Raw genomic sequence first — 10,399 nt, forward strand, 5'->3', positions numbered from 1 at the left:
TTGGGTTACATTCGACTCTATACTACTCCGTAATCGATGTAAGCTGTTAGCCCCTGATAAAGGGAACTAGGGAAAGAAGTTATGGGATAACTAAATGGCCATCAGTCCCCCCTGACACTTGGCTCTGGAGGGGGAACGCCCTGTTCGGCCTCCTGTTTTTCAACACTTTCCTTGGCCTCTCTCTCCTCTCTGGCCACAATGGCTTGATACTTTGCTCTGGCACTTCTAGCATATTCAACATCTTTGCGTCTTCCCATGCGCGTGGCGATGCGGTTCTCTATCCACTGTGCACCTTTCCTGGCATTCCAAGCCTCTGTGCTCTCTCCGGGACGCCTAGCCGTCCTAGCCGCCCGGGCCTCCTCCTCTGCCGCCCTTTCTTTGATCTTTTCTTCGCGCCTTCTGGCGTATTCAATATAATCCCTCCAGTCCAAATCGAACCCCGAATAGGACAGCTCGGGATATATTTGCTCGCAAAGGTCGATCATCTGGAGCTTCTCAGGTGATAACCAGACAAATATTTCAACTGGCGAATCTGATAGTTCCTCACGATAAACACCGTTATAGCGCTCGCTCCAACAGGCCCCCCCCCAACCGGCCCTCACTGATATACCTGCTTCTAACCGTAGTGGCATGCTATATGACCTTAGGACCTCCATGTTCTCACTTAACCATGACGGCTCACGGTAGCGCTGAAAAAGGTCAATACCCTGTTCGGCAACCTTTTGCTCAATGTCTCGAAGGTAAAATGGGTTACGGGATTGTTTGGCTGCCGTGGCGAGGTCGGGGTGCGGCGTGCAGTTGATCTCCTTGTATGCTTCTTCGTAGTCACAGAATATGCATGCAAGGGCAGCTGTCTTTTTCATGGAGGGAACTTTCTTCGCGAGCAGATTGAGGGTATGTTCATGTGGCTGCAAGGGTTTCCAGATAACATCTGGTTGTGGCTCACCATCCGGCCATCCGTTATTGAATGCCTCAATGTCATTAACCATAATGCGGCGAGCAAATATGGCCTCCTTGATTGAGTCTAACTGCCAGGGTTTGAGTACTTGCACACGTCGAGGGTTTCGTTTGATCTCGTCGGCCCAAAAACGTGCAAACATTGTATTGTGGTAAATTCCCCGTAGCACGCAGATCACCTCCTCTTCTTTCATCGGCCAGCGTGGTGCCAGGCGCGCATAGCGATCTATATTGCCATCGTGAGCTGCCATTTGAACGAGGAGGTCTTTCTTCATAGTTGGTAGATCCTGGGGAAGGGGAGTGTAGAGAAGTTGAACCTCCTCGTTAGTGAGGATGTTGTACTTGTCAGGCCAGGATGACTCCTGCTCGCTAATGAAGTTGTCTTCTTCAATGCTCCAGTCCCAAATCCTCCTCCACGGTCTATAATTGTATACCCTTGGGTTCAACTCCTCACGTCGTTGAAGTCTCCACCGCACCATTGTGTCGCCATTCAGGAACGCGGGAGGACCCGGGTTCTCGCTATCGAGGTTGATGGACCGCTCGGGGTCATCCATAATAGCATAACGGCAGGGAAAGGCCATTATCATCTTGAATATGGCCTGTCCGCCCGGTGTATCGCTCTCCCGCGCCTCCTCGGCGATTGAAACATCCGGTAACAGACCTAGTTCGGCGTATAGACCATCGTATCCAGCAGCGGCGCAGGCGCGCCCTACCTGATAGCGCATGGATGGGAAGCGCTGTGCTAGCTGGCGATAGGTATCCTCGGCCGCAAAATCCGGGTTCCAGATACAGTAGGGTTGTCTGGTCTGGTCAGAGTCGTCCATGTCTTCGGGCCCAGGTATCACGTCGCTCATGATAAGACGAGCGTTGCGGGCGCGAGCAAGAGCTGAACGTGAGGCGCAAACATCCTTCACGGCAGAGCTTGCTGCAAACTCATAGTGACGGCGGATGCCTCGAATGAGACAAATGGGCGCGTGAAATTGATTATCAAGGTGTTCCTCGTCCGGCACCTGGTTGCCTCGAAGGGCAGCGACGAGCTGGGCGTCGTACGCCCTCCTCTTATCGCAATCATCTTGTTCTAGGCAGCAGTATTGATCAGGACAGTTGCATACTTTGTCTATGAGTCCATCCATCCTGTTGTGTTTCTGCTGGTCGGAGTTATGGGCTCTGGTAACGTTTGTGATGGTAATTATGCTGGTGGTGTTGGTTGTAAGAAGGAGAAAAGTGCGGCCATACAGCCTGGTTAAATAACTAACTAATTAACTAACTACCCGACCGGTTTAACGAGCTACTGAAGGAGTTAACGTTACCCTCTTCTATACTCCGTATACCCTGCATATAACAAAAGACAGTTAAGTAATCAGTTACTTAGTCACCAGTTATATGACAATACGGGGTGCTTGTGGTGTTAAACATGGCCTCTTCCCGAAGTAAATGAGTAATTAGTTAGTTACCCAGACAAATAACTAGCATCCCTTTAGTTCCTCGATTGTCATTTTGGCTTTTGCACTAACTTCACTCCAGTTCGCAAGCACATGACGATGGCTCTTGTCTGACTTAGTGGATCCCTCGTCTGTAGCCTTGCCAAATTTTATAAACTGTTTTTTGTTCGAGTTAGCATTTTATTATGTCATAAACCAGTCAGGTAACTAGCAATGGAGAGTCCAACGCACTTCATCGACAAGTTCATTATATTTTCCTACCCCCAGGGCCTTTAACTTTGGGCCTGGCCTATTTTTGTCTCCCTTTATGCAATTTGCCAAGTATGTCTCTTTCCAGTCTGGCTTCTCGTACACTGCAGGTCCTAGCGGCATGCCGTTATACTTCAGCGCCGTCTGATGTTTTGTAGTTACCACCTTCTCCAATCCGAGTCCTCCATTCTTCCTCGGCACAGTGACAGAATCAGTGATGTATTGAAATCTATCCTGTTTGCGAGCTATCACGATCGTTTCGGCAATGTCCGCAATGCGCTTGATACGGTCTGGATTGTCTATATCGCCATATGGATCCTTCGCAAATCCCAAGCGAAGCCATGAATAATGCTGCTCAGTCTTGTCTATGAGTTCCGGGTAGTTCCGAGGATCAAAACTCTTTTCATATGGGAGCGTAGGATCTACCTCTTTCGAATCGAATATATTAGACCACCCTAGGTCTAGGAGCTGCTTGGCTGATTTGAAAGGGTCTCCATTCGCTGGGGAGTCTATCGTGGGCGGTGGGCTGGCCCTGGAGTGTCCTCCTTCCTGTAGTCGCTTCTGGAACCGTGCGTAGTCGAGCCTTTTATCCCCTTTTCTACCGATGTTTCGATCCAATGGGTCACCGTCTTCGTTGTAGTGAGGGAAGAGCTTTTGCTGCGCGGAGGCAGTGTCAGCATCACTATTTATTGCAGAGATAACTAGTTAACAAAATCCAGATAACTAAAGCAGGGGCGGGCGAGAGAGCTTACCAGAAGAATTCGTACATCTCCCACAGCCATATGCGCTCAAAGACGTGGGCTACCCTATTGTCCCCAGGAATTTTATCATCCCCACTGGCATAACTGGAAAGAGACAGCAGCCAGGTAAGGAAAAAAATGAGCAGGTTACCACGCATGTTGAGGACGGCCAGCACTTCGCAATTGGAATGTATGGGTATGATGGTAAGAGAAGCGATGAGTTAAGGAGGGCGGCCGGGTGGCATTCCGCCTTTTTTTAAAACATGTTTAATCTACGGAATGAGGATATAGGCTTGGAGAGATAGATAATGTGGATGGATATGGCCCAAGTCCGTACGCTGGTCGAATAGCAGAGAGGCAGGCCACGGCGCAGCGAGTTCGGTATGCAGGCGCAAGATTATGTGGCCTAACAATTTAATTGTTTACCCGTTACGTAGGGTAGCAACCCCCACGGGCCCTAGCACGCCCTATGTCCAAATATACAGAGCAATTACATTCTCTATAGGGGCTTTCTTAAATTGCGCCGGCGTTAGGGTCCATCCCCCGTTGAGTTGCCGGCAGCAGGTCCAATTCCAGTTTACATTGCTATATTTTAACCAAGCCTAGACAAATGGGAGTAAGAAGGAGTATTCCGGATAACAATATAACCAGTTGTATTCGTCGCCAGGAAGGCCCATGTTGTATGTACGATAGGTCTAACCTAGTCTAAGGGGTATATAGCCGCGCATATAGTTTTAGAGTTTTATACTTAAAGTCAATTATTATACAGAGTAACTAGTTAGTTAAAGTTAACTAACTAGCGCCCGCTCTAGATCCGCGCGCCAAGATCGCTTGGCCTAACGACATCGCAAGCACAACCAGCCAAGGCGCGAGCAACGAACGTCACGACGCGCTAACGGTCCGGCGTCGTCGGGCCAAGATGATGTTTTGAGCACATTCAGTTGGCCACTGGGGGTAGATGCATGGACAATATTGACCTGCATGACTTTTCGCTTCTGATGCTGGCGAGCTTTTATTCCCCTCTCGTCCCTATTGGCTATGTTTCTCTCACCCTCCGAGGATTGATGCATAGAAGCAGTTACCAACCATGGCCTACGCCCTAGCGCGAGCTGAGGGTATTACTTGATATCACTCTCCGCGGAGGTTACCGGGCTCATCTCTATCAGCTTGGCCCCGGGGGACGAAAAGGGATAACGCCGGTGTACTTTGACTTGTGTAGGCCAAAGGGCGTCACAGCTGGCACAAGAATTATGTTAAAATAAGACTATAACCTTGACTCTACGTTAAGGGGAGTTGTGAGGCCAGCCAAACTTCTACCACTCGCTCTCAATTTGTGATACTTCCGCCATGAGGGAATTCTCATTCCTTACTCTCTTTTCGTTTCTTGCCGTCACGGTCACATGCCAGAATCATACTAAACCTGCAATTGAGTCTTATCCAACGGTCTTCAAGGCCACAGGCTTCAGCTCAACGGAGCATGAACACGGTTTAGGAACCATTCCCATCACTCCGGTGGGGTCTATCGAGATTGACGATCCGTGGATCTCAAGGCTCGTCGATGGATGTCCTCAGCCCTGTAGCGTTGTGGGCTCTGATCCTGCCAATTGGACTCTACTATATAGCCAGCCCGCCCTCATGGATTGCAAATCGCCTCTACTCTTCGACCTCAACGTTCAAAGTACCGAGACCAGGCATCCTGTTATCCGCGCCTGCACAACTAAACCCGAAAAAGTATTACGCAAGCGTACTGAATTATCTGTACCGGTTACAAACCATTCGAACAATTCCACCAAAAATGCAACAGTCGAGACCCAAGGCCTAGCCCCCAATGTCCTTGCATCCACCGCCTCATCAGTCATTTGCGGTGCGCAAGGAGATACTAGAGATGTAGTCTTTACTATCAACCCATCCATTCTCAAGCCAGGGGATGATACCGCTTCCGCTGTCAGTCTCCTGTCATCACACTTTACCAATAGTGCTTCTTGCGGTGAAAAAATTCTTCTCGTCAAATTGGGTACTGTGGTCGTTGGTCTATATATTGGTGCGGACGTCCAGACTGCTGCAGCTGCTAATACAATTAATAAATTTGGGTGAGTACCAGAGGTCCGATACATAAACTTCCCGAAGCTAACTTGATGGTCTATCCCTTTTTAGTAAGGAGCTCCCGTTTACCTCCCATTCACCTCCCATTTACCTCTCTTTGAACCAGAGCAGTGTACTCCCACTTCCTGGTTGGAAGGAATGCCTATTCCAAATTCGTTTTCTATTCAAGCCCAATCATCTACTCTTTGGTCGCTAATTTTGTTCTATTGTAGGTGAGGTTCTTAAGCAGGGAGCCCAGGTTATACAGACTTGTGATACCACGATCAGGGAAGCACGAACTGTTGGCCTGTTTGCTGTTGAGAGTACCGAGGACCTATATATGGTCCAGGGAGCACTGAAACAATGGGCCAATGGCGGGTGCCTTCATATTCCTAAGGGGCGAGTTCTTGCCAACTTTGCTAAGCTGGGCGTTCTCACCGCTACTGAGGTTGATAAACCCACCCCAATGCGACGCCATACTCGACCGTTGTCACTACATGCAAAGAGCAGGTCTCACTCACTGGTAAGTAGGGCTGAATGCAGAGCTATCCAAGTTGGTAACGGAGACAGCTGCATGGCATTAGCAGCACGATGCGGTATTCGCGGACGCGATTTCCTTCAATTCAATCCTAGGACAAACCTCTGTTCAACCCTAATGCCGAAGCAATGGATTTGCTGCTCGGAGGGTACCCTTCCGGATACCAGACCAAGACCTCAACCTGATGGCACCTGTGCTACCCATACTGTCGTTGCCGGGGACGCTTGCTTTGCTATTACTGATAACTACGGAATTACACTTAACGATATTAATGATTTAAATAAGGGAACATGGGGTTGGGCAGGCTGTAACAGACTACAGCCTGGCCAAGTTATCTGCCTTAGTAAAGGAAATACCCCTATGCCGGCTGAAATTGCTGGCGTTTCCTGCGGCCCACAGAAGCCTGGGACTAGGAAACCCTCAGGTGAATTTGATGGCTGGGATCTAGCAAAGCTTAATCCATGCCCCCTAAATGCTTGTTGCTCAGGCTGGGGGTTTTGTGGTATAACGGCTGAATTTTGCACGGAGTCTCCGGCTGATACGTCTGCGCCTGGTTCTTTTAAACCTGGTACTAACGGCTGTATCTCAAATTGTGGTACTGATATTGTGGGAAATAAGACTCCAGGAGGTAGCTTTGCTCGAGTGGGTTACTTCCAGGCTTATAACTATAAGCGGGACTGTCTCTACCTTGACGCTACAAAGATCCAGGAGCACTTTAAAGATCTAACCCATGTGCATTTTGCATTTGCAGGTCTTACTGACGATTTCAATATAAATATTGGAGATAATATTTGGAAGCAATTCGATATCTTTAATGAGATGAAAGCACCCTTCAAGAAAATTTTATCTGTGGGTGGATGGGCCGAGTCAACAGAGCCTGGCACTTACAGTCGTTATAGGGAGGCCGTGAGCCCAAACAATCGGTATACCTTTGCTCAAAACGTTGTGAAGTTCCTTGATAGTCACAATCTGGATGGTATCGACTTTGACTGGGAGTACCCAGGCGCATCGGACCAGGGTATCCCAGCATCAGACCCCAGGGACGCAGAAAACTATTACAGGTTTCTTACGCAATTACGAGTCCTTCTTGGAACTGAAATTGGATCACGATCTCTTTCTATTGCTATTCCAGCGTCTTATTGGTATCTTAAACCTTTTCCCGTTCGTGCAATTGGGGTAGTCGTTGACTACTTCATTTACATGACGTACGATCTTCATGGCCAATGGGGTATGTCTACCCCTTACTTCTATGGAATCAATAGCCAACTAAGAAAGTCTAACCAAAACTCTAGATTATGGGAACAAATTTGCAAATCCTGGGTGTCCAAATGGGAACTGCCTTCGTTCACATATTAACCGCACAGAAACGTATAGCGCCCTTGCTATGATTACGAAGGCCGGCGTGGTACCTTGGAAGGTCTTTGTAGGTGTCACTAGCTACGGAAGAAGCTTCCGCATGTCGGACCCAAGCTGTACCGGGCCGCAGTGTACATTCACCGGCTCTTTTGGGCATTCTGAGGCAGAGCCAGGGTCAATGCACTGGAACTGCTGGCTATAGTGAGTTATAAAATATCCATTTCATCTATCGTTACTTTGTCAAGTCTATGCAGATCACTAACTAGAGAGTGACAGTCGCCAATGCTGAGCTCCAGAAGATTTTTGAGTATGCCGAAAGAGGCCAAGAGGGTGTCCAGGCTAAGAAGTGGCATGACACCGAGACAGATTCAGATATTATGACTTGGTTAGCTCACTAAATTATATATCTTTGGATTTTGCTAATCATGACCTAGTACGTTGAAATCATTATCACGAAAGGATGAGAACCACCTCCTCACATGCTATTTCATACCTGCTATTCATATATTATAACCATATACTGACTTAGCTTTTCAGATGGCACACAGGGGCAAGGCATGACCGACTGGGTTGCATATATGGATGATAACACTAAAGCAAAACGCACTTCTTGGATTCAGGGCCTGAATATGGGCGGAACTAGCGATTGGGCTCTTGATCTAGCGGGTTGGTATCCTGCAGTCAAGGGAAACGGAACTAGTGGTTGGAAACTAGAACCAAATCTTGTCAACTGCGATCTAGAAGCATGGCCCAGCACACTCGAGGATCTAGATGCAAATATCGGCAATGTCCCGATACCTTGCCGTGGCATGGCTATAATGAAGATATTAACCGATGAACTTAAAAGCGCCGTTGATAAGTACAGGGAAGTTTCATCCTCGGATGACTATAAGCAAAGGGTATGCCATCCCTCTCCGTTTACCTTTGATGAGTCTTGGCTAATATGAGGTAGTTTGAATGGTATGCCGACTGGGTGAAGGACTCCATTCAGCCACGTTTGAGGAGCTTCACGGCTTTAAAAACCGGCGAGGGTCTTAAATATATGGACTGCAAGTGGTCTACGCCTTATCGAAAAGGAGAAGGCCCTTGTACTGAAGTGAATCTTTATTACCCGCCTCACGCCGATCTTGGAGTTCGCACTATCGAGTATACTGTGAGGGATGAGGAAGGGTTTTACAACGCCCTCTTGAAGGAAGCTGGCATCAGTAAGGAGTGGATTGAATGGACAACAATTACCGAGCCGGACGAGTGCCCTACCTGCCCTCCCAAGGATGAGTTTTGCCTGCCAAAACCGTGTTCGGACAACTATAAAGAGTATGTGAATGTGCCGAGCCGCATCCCGGATAAGAACAAGATCAGAGTAGAAGATCCAAAAGACCTGATCGACAAAGCGATTCTTTCTATAGACGAGGTGTTGGACCTTGCATATACTTCCTCTATTGAGTTGAATATAGGACTTTTAGATGCCGATGTTACCGACGTTATTACTGCCCTCAGTATGCCAATTTTTATGCTGCAAGATGCCTCCAAATCAATTGAGGAGATCAAAAAAATCGGCAAGGAGCACCATGATACAAAGAAGAAGCAGCTTATCCTTAACGTTCTATCTATTGTTTTCTCGATTATACCTTTTGTGGGATTGGCTGGCCAGGCAGTCGGCATTGCGACCAAATTTGCTGCGGCCGCCCTGATTATTGGTGAGATCGGCAACGTTGCTCTTACAATCGTTGATATTATCGACAATCCGGAGGCAGCGCCCTTTGCCATACTCGGTCTACTAATCGGCGCTGAAGGTGTCCGGGTTAAGGGAGCTCGTCAAGCATTCAAAGATGCAGCGGATGTCCGCCGTGCGCTTACGGCTAATTCTCTGAAAAGCTTTTCGGAAGAGTTCGTGCGCAAAGATAGCCTTCTTCAAGGGATGCTCAAGAAGTGTGTCAGGTAGTGTTGAGATGCTCTGGTCTGCACTGACTCGGATACTCAGCCATGTCCTTTTACTTTATACATATATGTACGCGGTGATTGTGGAGAATACAGGTGGCAAAGGAGTGTGCTGTATATGGTGTTCCAATATGTGAGGAAAATCATTCGAAGGAATGTTGAAGTTGAAGAAGTTGTTATATAAGCTAGACCGTGATATCATTTGTCCAGTCGCCTAATTCGTCGGATGCTCATATCCCGCTGATCGACGGTATCGGATGCCCCACCTTGGTACCCCTAATCTAATAGAGTACGTTCTGCCATTCTAGAGTTATACAGCCTGTTTTATACTGTATCTCCTAATTAAAAAATAAGTTACTCTAATTTATCTATCTCTTATTAGTTACGAATTTATTTATTATTATTTAAGTCTATAGGCCTTGGGAGAGTAGACTTAAGGAGGTATTCCGTAAGCCTTGATAGGCAGGAAGATCTTAAAGGATAGGCCTTAGGGGGTAGGTACAGAGGATATGTATCTAAGAAAGAGTCTCTTCTAGAGAGTGTTTCTCTTAGGCTAGAGGGTATTTCTCTTAGAGAGGAATTTCTTATTGGCCTGGAGTTAACAGTACATAACAAACTATATAACTTTAAGGGTGGAAGAATATACTCCATTAGGTCAATCTGAAAGGGTAGTTATCAAATGACTTAATCATTCCGATTATCAGAGTACATGAACTCATAAGACCCCTATTCTAAAGCTGGAGAATGAAGCAATGGGTAAAGAAGGCTGCAAAGAGTTCCATGGCAGATGAGGGCAGCAAAAACATCAAAAAATACATGCGACAGTCGGGATTCGCTGGTGGTCACCCACCCAACTACTAACCGACCGGCAAGTGGCTTAAGTACAGCTGAGCGGACGGGAAGCTCTGTTTTCCACTTCCTGTGGTCGCATGTGCTTGACAAAAGCACGAACAGAATTTTATACGATGCAATGATTGGGCTGGACCTCTAGTTTATTTGTGTCATGTGATATCCCGGCTGGTTAATAACCACTTTAGGACTAGTGCGGGTTATTCTGGAGCTTACTCATGCTGTACTTCTTTATTGCTGTGAAGGAA

The 10,399-nt window shown here is 47.4% G+C and overlaps 3 protein-coding genes and 1 non-coding gene across 4 annotated transcripts; 1 reads left to right on the forward strand and 3 right to left on the reverse strand.

Annotated features, from left to right (window-relative positions):
- Positions 1-101: 101 nt before the first annotated feature.
- On the reverse strand, positions 102-2,090 carry MGYG_08117 (hypothetical protein; the record flags this gene model as incomplete). The annotated part of the gene is made up of 1 exon (XM_003169895.1): positions 102-2,090. One exon carries the CDS (start codon positions 2,088-2,090, stop codon positions 102-104), a length of 1,989 nt encoding a protein of 662 aa, XP_003169943.1.
- Positions 2,091-2,423: 333 nt separating this feature from the next.
- MGYG_08118 (hypothetical protein) lies at positions 2,424-3,546 on the reverse strand (the record flags this gene model as incomplete). Its single annotated transcript, XM_003169896.1, has 3 exons — positions 2,424-2,555; positions 2,631-3,330; positions 3,401-3,546. 3 exons carry the CDS (start codon positions 3,544-3,546, stop codon positions 2,424-2,426), a joined length of 978 nt encoding a protein of 325 aa, XP_003169944.1.
- A 1,477-nt stretch (positions 3,547-5,023) lies between these two features.
- On the forward strand, positions 5,024-9,306 carry MGYG_08119 (killer toxin alpha/beta; the record flags this gene model as incomplete). The annotated part of the gene is made up of 7 exons (XM_003169897.1): positions 5,024-5,478; positions 5,543-5,619; positions 5,704-7,236; positions 7,301-7,431; positions 7,631-7,749; positions 7,894-8,263; positions 8,317-9,306. 7 exons carry the CDS (start codon positions 5,024-5,026, stop codon positions 9,304-9,306), a joined length of 3,675 nt encoding a protein of 1,224 aa, XP_003169945.1.
- An 809-nt stretch (positions 9,307-10,115) lies between these two features.
- Positions 10,116-10,231, reverse strand: MGYG_10025. The gene has a single exon (XR_001951145.1). It is a non-coding gene; the product is annotated as a 5S ribosomal RNA (ribosomal RNA).
- Between the last annotated feature and the right edge of the window lie 168 nt (positions 10,232-10,399).

The sequence above is a fragment of the Nannizzia gypsea genome, genomic scaffold (assembly GCF_000150975.2).
Source record: "Nannizzia gypsea CBS 118893 supercont1.8 genomic scaffold, whole genome shotgun sequence".
NCBI lineage: Eukaryota > Fungi > Ascomycota > Eurotiomycetes > Onygenales > Arthrodermataceae > Nannizzia > Nannizzia gypsea.